At 56.4% G+C, this 17,430-nt stretch overlaps 1 protein-coding gene across 1 annotated transcript in view; it reads left to right on the plus strand.

Annotated features, from left to right (window-relative positions):
- CAMTA1 (calmodulin binding transcription activator 1) overlaps nt 1–17,430 on the plus strand; it is an 864,246-nt gene that overhangs the window by 781,483 nt on the left and 65,333 nt on the right. Inside the window, exon 11 of the mRNA XM_058552798.1 lies at nt 3,149–3,283. Within this exon, the coding sequence (XP_058408781.1) occupies nt 3,149–3,283 (135 nt within the window). The remainder of the gene's footprint in view (nt 1–3,148; nt 3,284–17,430) is intronic.

A 17,430-nucleotide genomic window follows, 5' to 3' on the forward strand; every position in this document is an offset into this window, starting at 1 on the left:
TTCTCGGACAGCTCCCCCACCGTCACTGGCCACAGAAGACACACAGGAAGGAGTCTGTCTCCTACAAGATTCCAGTCATGTCCGAGGTCGAGAGGGAGACAAACACGTCAGGGCCCTGAGCTCAGGGTGAGGCGGTGGAGAAGGAGGACTTGGGACTCAGGAAAGGCAACCAGGGCTCAGGAGAAGATGGAGGAGCCCACCAAAAGGAAGACTTTGCCAGCCAGACAGCCCCACCCTGGATTCCTGGGATGGCCCTAAAGGCAAAAGGTGACATTCAGAATGAGGAGAGCAAGTGCCCTGTGTTTTGAAGCTATCCATTCAACAAACAGTTATTGAGTGGACATAGCATGCCGGGCACTGACCTGGGCACTGGGCATAAAGAGGTGATCAGGACAGACCTGATCCCTGCTCTCACGAGCTTACGTTCTACTGCAGGAGACAGAAAACAAACAAGGAAACCAAGAAATAACCAAGACAACTGGAGAAAACAATAGCGGGACACCGGAATATGGTCCTGTGACAAAGCAGCTTGGAAGACGGGTGTTCCTTTGGATAGACTGATGAGGGAGGGCCTCTCACAGGCTGGACCTGGATGAGGAAATGGAACCAGTCACGGGAAGAGTGGGGGAAAGCATCCAGGGAGAGGGCAAAGGAAGTGCAAAGGCCCTGAGGCAGGAGGAGTTTGGGCAAGTGGGATGAATGTAAAGGCGGAGGAGATGAACATGGCAAGGCTGGAGAAGATGGCAGGGACAGAATCACGTCCATCCTCCTAAGTCACCGGAAGGAGTTTGATTTGATTTTACTTACAATGGGAAGCCTTTAGTTTTAAGTGGGGGAGCGACTTGATCTAAATTACATCTTTAAGAGATGATTCTGGGTGTGTGGGAGAACGCCTTGTAGGGAAGAAGAACAGAAGCAGGGAAACCGTGGGAAGGGGCAGAGGGGTCATCTTCCCTGACTTGAGGAGGGGGGCTCCCTTGGGCAATGCACTCCCACTGGTTTCGTGTGGGGCGTTGGGAGGTGGCCTCCCGACACCATCCCGGCAGGAACAGCTCTCAGGGGTGCTGAGGCTGCCCTCAGCAGGAGGCCGACGCAGGAGTCCAGGGAAGAGATGAGGGCAGCTTGGACTAGAGCGGTGGCTGTGGAGACGGGAGAAGGGGAGGGACCCAGGACTCGCTGACGGACTGGAGGTGGGGAGGGAAAGAGAGAGTCAAGGAAGCGTCTGTGTAATGGGCCTGCACGAGCCGGGCCGCTGGGCCAGGACCCAGGAGTCCACGATCCGTCCTCTCCACTCCGTCTCTCTGGAGAAGACGGGATGCCTTTGAATCTGCCACCATCCCAGTGTCACTGCAGGTGGTTCAAGTGCCAGGAGGCGATGGAGGAAGAGTAGCAGTTGAGGCGGGCCCTCTAGCCAGGGCATCTGGCACAGAGAAGCCTGAGCTCCCCAGGGCATCTGGCACAGAGAAGCCCTGAGCTCCCCGGGGCATCTGGCACAGAGAAGCCTGAGCTCCCCGGGGCATCTGGCACAGAGAAGCCTGAGCTCCCCGGGGCATCTGGTACAGAGAAGCCTGAGCTCCCTGGGGCATCTGGTACAGAGAAGCCTGAGCTCCCTGGGGCATCTGGTACAGAGAAGCCTGAGCTCCCAGGAGCTGGCGGAGGGGCGGGAGACTCACTAAGAGGAACAGAGCTGAGCAGGCTCAGATGGGGGTGTGCTCACCGCCCTTCCTTCCTGTTGGTAAACCAGGCAGATCCCCAGGGCAGGCGAGCGACCATGAGCCTGGAGGGCTGCCCAGGGCGCTGTCAGAGCCTTGAGAGGCTCTGGACTTGGCTGGAGTCCCTGCCCAAGAGGCGCCATGGGAGGTCCTATGGGACCCCCACCCCGTGGAGCCATTGGTTCAGCCTGTGGCCTGGAGCCGAGGTGGAAAGCACAGGGGAAAACCACTGGTCACCCTTGGGCAGTGACTTCCTGAAGACCTGCTCTGGGGACGATGGCATAGTATGTGGCCCTGGGGTGGGCGGAGGCCACAGATCAATGAGTTGGTTTTCCCCCGGGAAGTGAGGTCTACACCGGGCGTCCTCAGAGGGAAGCCAGAGCTGGACTCCGCCCTGGGGAGCAGCTGCCTTGGACAGCTTCCTGGAGTCTGTAAGCTGCTGAAAACCAAGAGCCCAAACAGTAACACGATCCCCGTGTGCGTCCTCCCTGGAAATCTGTCCTGGGGAGGCCCTGGGCACTGCTGTCTGGTGTTCCAGAAAAGCAGGGCAGAGAGCACACAACCCTGAGAGCTTCCCGGGGCTGGGGCCTGGCGGGGCCGGGCAGCCCGCACGCCCGCACTGGCCACCTCTGCAGGCCACAGCCCCCAAGATTTCAACAGGAGTCACGGAGCAGCAGCCTCAACCCCAGAACTGAAGCGGGTCCCCACCAGGGGTGGGCTTTCCTCTTGCCCACGTGAGAATGTCCCATTTGTTTATTCAACCAATACTGTCTTCATTGCGTCCTGTGTTGGGGGCAGAGCAGTTAATGAGACCCACAAGGGCTCTGCCTTCCTGAAGCTTCTGTCCAGACACTGAAGGGAGGCACAAGCTTCATGCCAGCACCCCTGGCTCAGCACCACGGGGACCAGGGTAACAGGCTCAGCCGAAGCTCTTGCTCTCATCGGGAAGGCAGAAGAGCTTCTAAAAATACATGGAAGGCCATGCTAAGTGAGTCAGGACAAGCTGGTGGGAAAAGGTGAAGCAGAAATAAGCACAGAGGAAGCAAATTCTGTCCCCGAACTGCAGCTAGGAAGGATTGGATGGGGAGAAGTCAGGCAGCCATGGGGCAGGGTGGGTGACCATTCATTCACTCATTCATTCATTTGGCAAACCCACCCTGAGCTCCCAGGCCCTGCCCTCACCAGGGAGCAGAGGAGCAAAGAGGCAATTACAATACGGGGCGTGGGAATGACCCCAGCGCACCTGGCTGAGTCTGGGGTCCAGAGACGGTTCCTGGAAGAAGAAGCATTCATTGAGCCTTGAGGAATGAGCAGGCACAGCTGGGATTACCCAGTGAAGGGCAATGGGGAGGGGGCGCTCAGGTCCTTGGGTGGTATACCAGGCTGAAGGGTGCCCACCTGGTCCCCGCCCTGACCTCTCTATCTCTTGCTTACAGCCCACGACACTGGTCTTGTGACCCTACAAGTTGCCTTCAACAACCAGATCATCTCCAACTCAGTGGTGTTTGAGTACAAAGCTCGGGCCCTGCCCACGCTCCCTTCCTCCCAGCATGACTGGCTGTCACTGGACGGTAAGAACGGTGCTCAGGTCACCTTGCCAGGCACCGCGGGAGAGGGACACTTGGGGATTCTGTACACAAGGTGTGAAAAGGAGGAAACATATTGGTTCCCTTGCTCCTGGGTGGGAAAGGGTGCAAGTCTCAGCCACAGGAGGACCGGCCTGGTCTCCACCGTAAGGCTGTGCGTGTCTTTGCCCTGAATCTCAGTCTCTCCCTGGGACAGAAGGAAGTACGTGAGCTTGGGCCTGTGGCTGTCGCTCCTGCTGGGGGATCTGAGGGGCCAGACAAGCCCCCAAGTTGCTGAGAGGCCCCTCTCTCTACAGACTTGGAGTAGCAGGGTCCAAGCATCCTCGCTGCCCCCCGGGGCTGTCTCCAGGGTGTCCTCGAAGCAGAAAGAGCTCCTGGAGGCCATCACCAAGCCCCAAGCCTCTTAGGAGGAAAGCAATGTGTGAGGCTGGAGGGAGGCAGCTTGGGCTGGGCTGCTTTCAGATTCCAAGGCTTGGATCGCAGGGCTGTGCGTTGAATGCTTCTGCTTCTTAGGGATAATGAGCCAAAACTTCTTCTGGAAGCACTGAAACCCCCGTCACCCCCTGCTTATAGGCGGTTTATACTTAAGCCTCTGTCCTGTAGAGCATCTGAAACAAGCCTGAGATCATGATCCAGGCTAAGGGTGGAGGGCCAGGGAGCGCCACTAGGCTCCAAGGGAGGAGGCAGGACCCGCTGGCCAAGGTGGGGCAGGGGCTCAAGAGCTGCTGGCCTCACCCACAGGGGTGGTGAGTGTTGGCTGCTCCTCCTAAGGCACCAGAGGCTCTGCGAGAAAAGGTGTCAAAGACAGATGGGGAACGCCAAGGTCAGAGGCCGCCCTTCCAGGCCTGGGCATGCCTAGGGGAAGCACCAGAAATGGCCTGAGGGGCTGAACTGATAGTCTGCTCTTTGCATTGCGACAGAGTGGGAGGGATGGCTGCACGTGACCTCAGTATCAGGGCAGCCCGCTGAGGGGCCAATCTGTGGGGTACCTCGCCAGAGACCTCCCAGCCCGAGGTGCTGGGGTCTTGGCTAAGCCACCCGGGGCCCTCCGAGGGGGTCAGTTCCTTAAGCACCCCTCCCCGGCCCACAGCAGCCCTTTGGCCTTCTCGCCTCTCAGACTCCCCTTTGCTGCTGGCTGCTGGAGGATTTCTGGGCTTGGGTATATGCCCTCGGCAGCTTTCCTGAGCCACCCAGTGTGCAAACACCAGCCTCGTCCCAGCCTCGGCACCAGCAGTGACAGGGTGCCTGGCAGCCGCTCTGGCCACTGAACCCTCTTAGCTGTTCCCAGAGGTGGCTTTGGGTCAGCAGGCATCTGCACCCTGGCAGTGGCTGCCTGGGAGCACCGGGCTGGCCTTGGCAGCATCCCTGGCCAGCCGCAGCTGTGACGACGACCTGCAGGATGTAACAGAGAAGAGCAGGGCGACCAGGGGCTCCTGTTCAGGAAATCCGGTTTCAGTTTTGCAGAACAAATGGGAAACGGAGCAGGGAACTCTGCAGAGCCCTGGCTCTCTCTGAGTGACCAGGTCACCTCACCAGGGTGGACTGAAGGATGTCGGGACCAGTGTAGGACCTGCTTGGGTGATGGAGCCTTTCAGAGAACCAAGTGTCAGCCAGGTGGTGCCTCGGAGCACGGAAACAGCCGGCCCCCTGGAAGCCCAGAGAGCAAGTAGCAGCAGGAGGTTGCTGGCAGCGGGAGGATGCTGTGAAGGCGACCATGAGGAGGGGCAGCCACATTAACTGCTTCATGACACACACACCCCTGAGTCCTCGGCCATCCCAGGCCCCTCGGGCAATAGGCCTGCTGCCAAGCTGGACACCTGCTCCCCAGCAGCCGCCACCCCAGGAGCTCTGACCTCCATAGGCCTCCAGTTGAAACAGCACCCACAGCCCCTGGCAAAATACACAGGAGAAATGACAGGAGTTGGGCAGGGGACATGGCAGGGCCACCTCCCTACAGGGAGCAGATCGGGAGCCCTGAAGGACCCTGTGCATCCCCCTCCCTTTGGTCTTGGCCAGGCGTCCTTTCAAGTGATGGGAGGGGAGCCGGAGGCGGGGGGCAGAGGAACCAGGCCAGGAGAGGAGAGGAGCTCCCCTTCTTGTTCTTTTTTCTCTACATGAATACAAGTACTTATCCACCCAAAGATCATGTGCCCAGCCTTTCTCCAGCCTGATAAATAATAACTGTGGGGGGAGGGCGGAGCAGGCCCGCAGCCGCAGCGCCCGCACAATCTGCCCAGTGCAAAGGGGACAGCTAGGACGGCCAGGAGGGTGGGAGTCCCCGGGCCTCTGGAACCCCTTGGCCTAGCAGTGAACTGTGTGTCCGGCAAGATGCTGCAGTGGCCGGGCTGTCAGAAGCCTTTCTGTCCTCTCGCCTCGCGTCTCTGCAGCTCCTTTTCTCAGCCCCTCCCGCCCCCACGGTTACTGGGCAAATTCTCAATTAAGCTGCTGGGAGGCGGAGTCGTGTGTGCTGCGGCGGGGGAGGAGTGGTGGTGGAAAGGGGAGGGGGCGAGGGGACTGCAGCGCCGAGCAAACTGGGGCGCGGCGGCCGGGCGGCGCGCCTGCACACACGCGCACACACATGCACGCCGGCCTGCCCGGCGCAGCTGCAATGCAGGGCCCTTCGCGCACCGGCTGGCAGCGCTGAGCCCGGCGCCCGCCCCGACTGCGGCAAGGCACCGCGCAGTGGAACGGCCGGGCCTCCCCCCGGCGCTGGGGGAGTGAACAGGGATGTGCAGGGGGAGCTGCGCGCTCCCGTCCGGGTGGCCGACTCGGCTGTACGCGGTTGTTTCCCTCCCTCCGTCGCCCTGCTCTCTACCCTAGGAGAGCTCTTTGCCCCCTCCTCCCATTCCAGAGGAGGAGAAATGTTTTGGGAAGAGAATTTCTGCCTTCGTTTGATTTTAAAAATGGATTTGTTTGCCGGACTAAAGGCTAGGTGGGGGGCGCAGAGCGCAAAGAATCCGCGCGCGCGCGCGCGCGCGCAGCAGCGGTGGCGCAGCCTTTGTCCCCGGGGCGCAGCCTTTGTCTGAGCAGCCCGGCCCGGTGGGGGGCGATCGTCCCTGCGGAGGGGCATCGGCGCAGGGGCCCCAGGTCCCCAAAATCTCAGCTGAACGCAGCCATCCAGGCAGAAACAGAGCGTGGAGATAGGGCGAGGAGGGAGAACAGGGAAGAGGGGGCGCTGCCGCCGCCATCTAGCCGTCTCCAGGCTGACCTGGGGAGCGCAGCCCTGTCAGTCCCGGGAGCTGCAGCGCCTCCCCTAGACTTACGGGGCTTCCCCTCCCTTCCTCTGCCCACCCCTCCCCACCCCACTGTGAGCTCTAGGGGGCACAGGCCCCGTCTGCCTGGACCCCCACTGCCTAGCGCAGGACTGGCGCATTGTAGGTCTCCATGTGGGTCTTATGAATGCATGTGTGAATGAATAAATGAACGAGTGCCCACAGGACACATCAGAAGAGCTTAATCCAGCCCAGCGGGCAGGAAGGCCTCAGGGAGAAAGTGACCCTTCTGCTGAGACCTCAGGCCTGAGCAGGCATCGGCCAGGTTAAGAGGGATAGGAAGGAGTATCCCAGGGAGAGGGGGCAGCAAGGATCCGAGGGGTTGGAACAGTGGCTGTCCTAGCCAAGGCACTCCAGGGACTACCATTTTCACCATTTCTTCCCCCAAAGGTCCAGATTCAGAACAGATTTCCCCAGTCCTGACCCCAGGCCTCTACACCAGGGCCCCAGAATGGTCTGGGGCAGGCCAGCCGTGCACTTGGGGACTCAATGGACCTCCCAGACTAGAGGCAGTCAGGCAGTGGGTTTCCCCTGGAGACTGTTTGCAGAGGGACTCTGGGAAATGTCACTTCTGCCTGCTGGGTCCTGTGGATACAGACTGAGGGTGGAGAGGATGTGCTGTCTGTTTAGATGGTCTCGCCTGTGCCTGTGTTTGCAAAGAGAATAAACCCAGGCCCTTTGACACAGCGGCTCTGGAGCCGAGCAGGTGGGGCTCACATCGGCTAAGAACACTGGGACAGCTTTAAGACCCCTGTCCCTGGAAGAGAAGGTGAGTGGAACTTCTAGGCACTCCGTTCTTTCTCTTGCAGCCATCTGATTCTCCCCAGGGCCAGGTTGAGAAGAGCCGGGGTCCCTGGCCCCACCCCCACCCCGCTGGCCCCCTTCTCAGATCCCCACTGAGCCGCTTATTCTTAGACTCTATTTTCAATCGCTTCTCGGGCAGCTGAGCCTCTGGCCCGGCTGAGAGGATTGGAGTAAGGCATAGATGCAGCTTTCTTGGGCTCAGCCAGCTCGCCACATGGGCAGGCCTCCTGCTGTCCTTCAGGGGTGGGGGAGGGACCTTGTCATCTCAGCAGAGGGGGGAACAGGGACTGGAGCTCACACCTCATCATCCAGGTGCCTCCTCCTGCATAGGAAGCCTCAGGGCAGGGTGGACACCTCTGGGCAGGCTGTCCCTCCAGCTCACCAGGACCAGAGGAGGTTATCACTGGGGCGGCCTGGCTCCGGGTCAGCTGTCTGGGAAGACTGAGAGCCTTGCTCCCCTCTAAGGAGGTGGAAAGAAGGAAAAACAAGGTTTGGCCTCCGAGTTTGGCCTTCCCAGAAGCCTCTGGATGCTTTCTTCCTCCCATGCTCACACTCCAGGGCTTTCTGCTGGGTGTACCTGTGCCGGCTCCTCCTGGCCTGGCTTCTTCCCTCCTGCAGACCCCCCAGCCCACCTCCCATCACCTCCTCTGGGCCTAGTGTGTGATGCTGAACTGTCCACATGGGAGAACATACACAGAGCCGAACAGAGACTGGAGAAAAATTCCAAGAACATCACTTCATCAGCTGATCTGGGGGGAGGAGCAACAGTTAAGTAATTTAGTTGTAAGTAATTGAAAATGTCACTGTTTTACTAAAACAAATACAGTTTGTTTTATGGAGTAGAATACAAAATTCAGAAGAGTTTTTAAGGTAAGACATACAGCATCAGTGAATTGTCTTGACTTTGGAGAGCTGCTGTGAATTTCATCCACAGTCAGCGCCCGAGGGTGCCCCCCACCCCCACCTCTGGGAGAAGCTTGAGAAGCACTGACATAGGGGTCTTCCCTGTGAGCAAGAAGGGGGCACCGCTGAGAGCCTTCTGGCCTTCACCTGGAGTGCAGTCTGGGGCACACCGAAGCTGGTTAGCTCATGGGTCCCTGGGTACTTCTTTGCAGACTGGTGACCTAAGAGACAGGGGGCAGTGGAAGAAGCTGGTTTGACCCCGTCTGTGCTTGGGACCTGAACTACCTCTCTGAGCTGCAGCCTGCCCAGCCAGTGCCTTGCTCCACAGCACGGGATCCCTCCTCACACTCAGCCTCTCTGGTCTCTGGGGTCCGCATCGTTACAAATTGGGGGCAGGTGTCTGCCTGAGCCCTCCTCAGCCAGGGGCCAAGGGGCCTGGTCCTCAGATGTCGCCTGGGGAAGTGTTCTCCTGCTGTCTGCAGTGGGAGCCCCACCAAATGGATCTGTGTGCAGCTCCTCTGTGTGGCAGGGAGTGGGTCACCTTGGGGCTGGCCGCACCCGCCTCCTGGCAGCAGTGACAAATGGTGCCCTGCAGAGAAACGGCGCTGAGGAGCAAGCCCAGCATCTGCAGAGGCCTGGGAGGCAGCCTCGCGTCTCCTCCTGGCTGCTGGGGCAGGAAGCAAAGTAAAATCCGTGGGCGAGCCCGGGGTGCGGCTGCTCTTGAGGATTGGCTCCCGGCCACCTGGGGGCTCATCCCGAGGCGTGAAGATGGAGGCTCAGACCCTCCGGTGGCCGATATCAACCAGCTTTTCCTGGACCGTTGCATTAGTTTCCTAGTCCCACAAACTTGGGGGCTGAAGACAGAAACATGTTCTCTCCCAGTTCTACAGGTTAGAAGTCCAAAACCAAAGTGCTGACAGGGCCACGCAGCCTCTGAAGGCTCTAGGGAGCCTTCTTGCCCCCCTGGCCTCTGGTGGCTGCTGGCAGTCCTTGGGCTTCTTTGGCTGGTGGCCACATAACTCCAATCACTGTCTCCATCATCATACGGCATCTTCCCTCTGTGCGCGTCTCTGTGTCTCTATTTTCTCTTCTTATGAAGACACCAGCTGTTGGATTTGCGCCCATACCCAATCCAGTATGAACTCGTCTTAACTAGTGGCATCTATAATTAACTAATTATAGAGACCCTATTTCTAAGTAAGGCCACATTCTGAGGTTCCAGGTAGATTTGAATATTTGGGGGATGCTATTCACCCCAGCACAGCCATCTAGTGTAAGCTGTGTCCCAGGGGAATCCAGAGATGCGCGGTGTGGGCCCAGCCCTAGGCCTCGCTGGAGGTGAGACTGACCCACAGAGAACAGCAGCAAAGCCCTGCCCAGGCTCCATCCGGCGCGAGGCTCTGACCTGGGCATTATGACGGACGTGGGGAGGCACCAGGGACAGCCCTGGCTCTGGGAGCTGCCGCTTCAGTCAGCCAGAGAATTGAAGGCACAATTGTATAATCGAAGGTGGCCTGTTTTAAGGAGAATAGAAGTACAGTGTGATTGCACATTTGTTGATCATTTATCACGTGAACGGTGGGACACACTAGGAGAGGGGTAACATGAGAAAGACACATTCCTGGAGGATGCCTTCCTGCTGGGATAGAATGGGTGCTGGCATCCAGCTTCTGGCCTCCCGTGGCCACCCATCCACCCATCATGGGCACGCTGACTGATGTGGCTCTTACCAAGGTCACAGTATGTCCTTGTTGACTCCAGGGCCTGTTCTGTCCTCATTCAACTTGAGGGCTGTCAGCACCTCTGCCCCTGTTGCCCGCCTGCTTCCCCTCTAAAGCCCTCTGACCCTAGGCTCTGTGACTCCACCCTCTCCTATGTCCCTCCGACTCCCCCAACTGCTCCTTCTCAGTCTCCATCACTGGCTCCTCATTCTGGAACATTCTGTAAATGTCCCTGTAACTGGCTCTCTCCTGGGCCACTCTCTTCTCCCTCTGCCTGCTCTCCCTGAGGGCTTATCCCCATCCAGGGCTCTCTTTGCCATATGCCAAGGCAAAGGTGCACCAATATCTCCACCTTTGTCCCTCTTCTCAGATCCAGAACCATCCATCCAACTGTGCCTAGGACAGCTCTCTCAGATTTCTCTTGGGGAGTCAACATGTCCCAAATGGGACTCACAGCCATTCTTTGTCGCCCCCACCCTGTCCCAACCCTACGTCTCCTACAACATTCCCACTTCAGTGGACAGACCCACCCAGAAAACCAAGAGTCACCTCTGAAACCTCCCCACACCCCGGCACTGTCCTAGTGGTTTTCTCTCCCTGATTTCTCCCACTTCTGCCACCACCTTAATTCAGCCCAAAATAACCCCACACATCCTGACCAGTCTTCTGGTCTCTAATCTGCCTCCTTCCACTAGGGCTGTTTCTTCTTCCATCATCATTGGGTAAATAGGTTCTAAGCATCCACTGTGCGCCAGACCCTGCTCTCGGCTCTGGGGAACCTTTCTTCTCATGGACTTTAGAGCCTAATGGGGGAGAAAGACAACACACAAATCACAGAGGAAATATCAGGGCACTTGAAATGGGCGGTAGGGGGGCCCGGGTGGCTACTTTAGGTTAGGGGGTCAGGGGAGGCCTCGATGGGAAGGTGATAATGACAGGAAGGAGCCAGCCACGTGAAGATCATGGGAAGAACATTCGAGGCAGAGGGAATAACGAGAGCAAAGTCCCCAGGGAGAGAACAAGCCTGGCGTGTTGGAGGAGCTGAGGGGGCTGCTGTGGCCGAGCAGAGTGAGGGAAGGTGCAGTGGCGTGAGAAGGGGCCAGGGAGGGAGGCAGGGGCCAGGCCACGTGGGGCCCATCAGCCAAGGCAGGGAGCTGGGATTTCATCCTGAGGACAGTGGGGGCCACGGGAGGGCTTGAAGCAGGTGAGTTGACATGCTTAGGTTTACGTTTTCAAGACCCCCAGGCTGCTGCATGGAAAATGAGTTGTGTCTCCAGTCACAGGGAGACCACGCTGGACGCTCTTGCATCAGTGCAGGCAAAAGACGACAGTGGCTCCGATGGGGCTGGTAATGACACATCCCAAGAGACACAGCTTGGGGCTGTTCGAAGGTAGAAGCAAGGGTCCTGCTGGTGATCTGAACACGGAGGGTGAGAAAGAGACTGATGGGTCATGCCTGGATGTGGGGCTTGAACTACTAGAGGGACACTGGACCATTTCCTGAGATGGAGGAGCTTGAAGAAGAAGCAAGTCTGGGAGACAAGGGAATCTAGGGTTTGGTTTTGGTCATGTTATGGTTGATAGACTTCTTAGAGTCGCCGAGTGTACAGCTGGGCATGCAAGTCTGCAAGCCATGGAGAGGTCCAGAATGGAGATAAAATGTAGGAGTTGTCAGCTCACAGATGGAATTTAAAGTCATGGGTCTAAATGTGACCACTGCATGAAAGAGTGTGGATGGAGAGGAGCGGGGGCAGGCTCAGCCGTGGGCTCCCCAGCGTTTGGATGTCAAGCAGAAAAGGAGCTGGCAAGGAGGCTGAGGAGAGGCAGCCAGCCAGACAGGAGGAGGATGGGGAGGATGTGACCCCAGGGAGGCCAGGAGGAGAGGGTCTTTCAAGAAAAAGGACGTGGCAGTCGTATCAAATGCCAGGTGGAGAGGAGAGGCAGAGCCTTCCAGGCAGGGGAAACCCCATGTAGGAAAACCCTAGGGCAAGAGGGAGCAACAGGAGTGTGAAGACCCCAGAGAAGTGGCTGAAAACTCTGGACAAGATGGCGCCAAGCCTGTCTCTGAGCTCAGAGCCCTGGCCTTCCCTAGACAGCAAGGACCAGGAGCCCCTCAGACTCACGTGGCCCAGGAGAGCTCGTGCCTCCACCGCGTCCCCCTCCTTATTGTGCAGCAAGAGGAAAGGCTCGGGCCCTGACTTTCCTGCCTTCCTTCGCTGTTGGCCCAGCAACCATTGGTAGGTCTGCAGGCCCCAGGAAGGCAGTTTCCCCATCCCTGGGATCAGGGGGACATCCCACACCTGCTCTGAATCCCAGAGACAAACTCCCTCCTCATTGCTCCCCATTGGGGTGCAGGGGCTGGAGGCAAGCCCCGAAGCAGGAACAAACTGTGACTCACTCCCAAACGGTGTGTGGATGTCGGGCCCCTCTGAGACAGCTCTCAGCCCTGACCACTGCTGGAATGCAGGAACCCTGCAGATGGGCGGGGAGACTGCCTGGCGGGCCTCCTTGGGCAATTACACCCTAGTTCCTAAATCAGTTACATCGGACTCCCGTTATCCTACCACATCATTTGGGTGAGGATTAGCTGGGCTCCAGAAGGTATAGCCTCGAAGAAAGGCCTTTTGGCAAAGCTGGGACCCCAGAGAGACCAGCAAGCCTGGGGACACAGCCAGTCCAGGCCAGAGTTATACTGGCTTCCTTAGCGTTTTGTAGGATCCAGCCCCCAGAATCCACCTCCCTGAAAAAGAATGAAAGATGCTGATCTGTTTGTCCAGCGGTGGGGAGCAACGGTCCCGAGGCTGCAAGACTCAGAGCATCATCAGCAAGGAGAAGAGGCTGGGGGCGGAGTGGGAGCTGGTGTGGCCTCCAGGAGGAAGTAAGTTCCTGGAGGTCCCAGAGCAGAGTGACAGGAGACACTTCTCATCCAGTCCCGCTCCATGCAGGGCTGAGAAGGCAAAATAGCTTCTGGCCGGGACTGAGAGCAAGGCCTCTCCTTTTAAAAGCTCCTAAAAATATACACGTTTCTGATTCCTTCCAAGAAGCCCAGCGACCTTGTCCCCACCTCTGTGACAACAGGACATTCAAAATAGTCTGATAGGCTGAAGACCAGCTTCCTCCACTGCAGCAACCTGCTGATACTTTGCACTTGTGAACTCAAAGTCCTTTGTTTGAGAAATAAAAGTGACAGGCAGGTATGTGGCAGATGTTCTATTCTTAGTAAGAATAACAGGAGACATTCTGAAAAATCAGTGGCAGAGTGGTAATAGTTGACACACCGGAAACAAACTTAGAATCTTCAAGAGTTAGAATTTGAAGGAAACTCAGTTGTCATGTAGTCCAGCCTCCTCCTCCTTCTGGAAGGAATGTAGGCCCCAAAAAGAGTGATGACTTGCCCCAAACCGTGCTGAATCAGGACAGAAGCTCCTCCTGACTCCTCATTCAGCGTGCTTTTGTCCCCCTTTCCTCTACTGCCCCTTCTCCATCGCACAGCCAGACTCATCGAAGCTCTGGAAGCAGGGACACAAGAGCGGCCGAGAAAGAAGCCGGCCTGAAGCCTTGGGTGATGTGTGGATTGCGGTTTCCTTGCTGGGTCAATTTTGCCTCAGGTGTCCTGGCTGATTGAGCCCATGCTCCTTCCCAGCATTCGCAGTGACAAGAGAGGGAACAGCCACCTGGCTCCCACCCAGTGCTCCAAGCCCCTCAGCAGAGGGACCAGTTCTGACATCAGCAAATGGGGAAGTCCCCCGAGTGTCCTTTGTCCTGCCCAAGTCCAAGAGGTGCTGGGATGTGCGCAGGGAATTCTGCCCCAGCCCTCACCCCATCCGGCAGCACCCACATTTAGAAGAGCTGGTGACATCTTTAGATTTTAATCCCTTGGAGGTTGTTTTGTTCTCCAAGGTCACCCCAAGTGAAATTGCTAATTCAGTCACTTCAATGGCACCACACTGCATCCATTGGTTTTGAGATACAGGGGAGAGCTGACAGACCCCTGAGCTGCTGTGATTGTCTCTTTTTGCAAAACCTGCCTCTTGGCACAGAGCTGCCCACCCAGGGGTTACAGCAGCTGCCATCTGGGTGCGGACCACCTGCCAGGCCCTATCCATTAGTGGATGGACTCATTCAAACTTCCCAGCAGCCTACAAGTCCCCCGTTCTACAGATAAGGACACTCTGACACAACAGCTCTGCAAGCTAGCCATGCAGAGAGAATCGTACATAGATGGTCTGACCTCATCCACCTGCTCATGACCTTCCCACAATAAGAGTCTTCCTCTGAACCTCTTTTCCCTACAATTGTGCTGCTTCTGACCTGGCCTCCAGATCTGGAAGCATCCTTGTCCCTGCTTCTCCCTCCCCATGATCCTCTCCCGCCATGCCAAGCAGTTTGCAAATTAAGACCTTCAACCCCACAGAGCTTCCTCCTCTTGGCCACTTTTGTCTCTCAGGCCTTCATCATCTCGTACCTGGACTGGGGCCTCCCAATTGGCTGCCACTTTCTTTCCCTTCCTGTCCATGCTGTGTATGTATGACTCGTGCATTCGGAAAAGATTGACAGAGCACCCACTGTGCGCCAGGCACTGAGCAAAAGGCTGTCCCCTGGGAGAGACAGACAAGAAAACCAGCAGTCATAACCCAGTGCAGTAAGATCCGGTAGAGAGGGAGGCACGGGGCTGCGGGAGCCTGTCGGGAGGGTAGTGGTCATCGGTTCCTTGGGAAGGTGGGGATAAGCTAACTCTCCAGCATGGAATACAAGCCCTGTATAAGCTGACCTCAGCCTGTCTTTCTCAGCTCATCACTGGAGCATAATGCTCCACCCTCCACTCTGCTGAAATACTCAGACTTCCATGTTGTTTCTCACCTCTGGGCCCTCACACACTCTGTTCCCACTGGTCCCTTCGGTCTTTCCCCTGTGGTCAGTTTAGAGAACTCCTGCTTTATTGAAAATTTCTGCCCTAAAACCCCTCTGCTGTAAAAGCTGACTTCCCACCTCATCCTGTTTGCCCACACGCAGGATGCCTTCTTTTTGTTTGGCTTTCCCATCACACTTTGTAAATTCCTCCGTTAGCAATTCCCTCTTTGTAATCATTTATTCACCAACTGGTAATGGAGTCCCCATCAGGTGCCAGGCACTGGGCCAAGTGCTGGAATCAAAACAAATAAACAGAAACAGATGAGGTCCCTGCGCTCACCCAGCTTACCATCTGGGGGAGGAAAAATCAGACCTGACCACCAAGCTTCCCACAACTGAGAGTTTAGGGAGTTTGTAATGGGGGGAGGCAACTTCTCAGGGAGGACTGGAGGGGATTTCTTGAAGAAACGACCCTTGAGCTGAGATCTGAAGGGGCAGAAGTTAACTCCATGAAGAGGGGAGGCAAGAAAATCCCAGGCGGAGGGAACAGTATGCACAGAAAGCTCTGTCGGGGGAGGGAGTCTCATGAATGTAAAGGAGCATGTGAAGGCTGATCAGGTGGAGAGGGAGGCAGGGATCAGACCAGACAAGCTGGTTGGGTGCTCAGGTGCAGGGCTGTGTGGGAAGGCATTGAGGGTTTGAGAGGCAGTGACATGACCAGGTTTGCATTTTGAGAAAGGCTCTTGGCTGCTGTGTGGAGAACAGATTGAAGCAGGGCCAGAGCGGATGAGTGTAGATAGTTAGGCTAGAGATGATGCTGAACTTGGCGGTTCTGGAGAGAAGGGACAGAGTCAACAGACTTTTAGGAGGTGGGATCAATAGGACTTGTAGATGGATTAGATATGGGAGCTCTGTGTCATACACCCTCTAGAGGACTGGTCACGAGTTGGGTCTGAGTTTGAAGGGCCTTTGGGACATCATGTGAAAAATCAATAGCCAGCAAGTGGTCATAGGCTCCAGAGCTCAGAGAAGCATATAGGCAGGAGAGAGAAGCCTGTGACATGTCTGCATGGAGGGGGCACTGGACAAAATGAGTCAAGGTGTGTGGATGAAATTGACAAAGATGAGAATATAGCCGAGTCATGGGGCCAAAGACTTTTGTCTTAATTATCATTATGCCCCAAAAGGCCGTAATACAGTGCTCAATAAATGTTTCTTCAAAGGATGGACAGATGTATGGATGGATGGGAGTGTGGACGGAGGGACAGAAGGATGGATGAATGGATGGATGGATGGACAGCCAGTAGTGTCTTTGTGACCATCACCCTCCCTGCTGACTGACCTCAGCTTTGAGCTGCAACATCTCTAATGTCCTCCCTGATGTCAGAACCAGGCGAGGGAGGGTGTCCAGAACTGACCAGGCACCATCGCCCCCTTTCTGGTCTCTCTGTTATTGGACAAGCTTCAGGCAGATAACCCAACACAAGAATGAAGAAGTTTAACTGTAAGGTCTTTTACTAAACATACCCTGGGGTTGCCTTCAGAGCTTTTAAGGGGCCACCTGGTGAGGACAGAGAATTCTCTCCTCAGCTCACTAGGGCTGGAAAAGGAAAGGAAAAAGCAAGTCTCTCCCCTGAGCTGCTCAGACCTATCCACCCTCCATGCCTCAGAAAGGAAGGGGACTTCCCGGCCAGGTCTTTGGCAAATCATTGCATGGTGTTTCACAGTCCTGGGTCCTGGAGGAGGATCTCAACTGACCCTCTGTGACTCCCCCATCATCTGACCCAGTCCACCTTAGCCTGATGAATAAATGAATGAGTGAATGACTGGGTAGGTAGCAGAGTCAGGAGCCATGAAAACCTGCCTATCCACACTCACCCCCATGGAATCCCACTGCCGCCAAGTACACTGGTATGACAGTGACAGCCATACCAGCCAGGCCCCGTGCCAAGTGCTTCATGTTCGTGGTCCTGTTGAAGCCTCACAACACCCATCTCCTTTGCCACCTGTGGCCTCAGGTTGTCATTCTAAGGTAGGCAACTCACCCCTCAACCGGTCATAAACCACTATGGAAGAAACAGCCTTGGTAGAAGGCAGCCTGTCCACTCGCCTGTCAGTCACTTGTACCTGCTGAGCCCCAGCTGCCCGAGGGGCACTCTGCTGGACCCAGGTCTTTAAATGCCAACTGGGCATGACCCCACCTCTGGGAGCTCATGGCCCAGGAGATGGGGCAAACCGGACAACACCATTGGTATGATGAGTGCTCCACAGGGGCAGGTTCTGGGTGTTAGGGGAGCATGTGACAGGGATGGAGGGAGTCCTTCTGTGTCCCCATCAGAAGAGAATGCACTTAATCTTATATGAAAACTATAATGCTTTTTCATAGGAGTGCTCCTCATATATAGAAAGAATGTGCATGAGTTAGCCAACTGCGAAGACCATGCTCAGGTTCGATAATTCAGTAAATGGACTCACAGAACCCACAAAAGATGTTATACCCACAGTTACAGTTTATTACATCAAAAGGATACAGATTAAAACCAGCCAAGGGAAGAAGAGCATAGGGCAGAGACCAAGAGGG

Source organism: Diceros bicornis, chromosome 13 (assembly GCF_020826845.1).
Source record: "Diceros bicornis minor isolate mBicDic1 chromosome 13, mDicBic1.mat.cur, whole genome shotgun sequence".
NCBI classification, from domain to species: domain Eukaryota; kingdom Metazoa; phylum Chordata; class Mammalia; order Perissodactyla; family Rhinocerotidae; genus Diceros; species Diceros bicornis.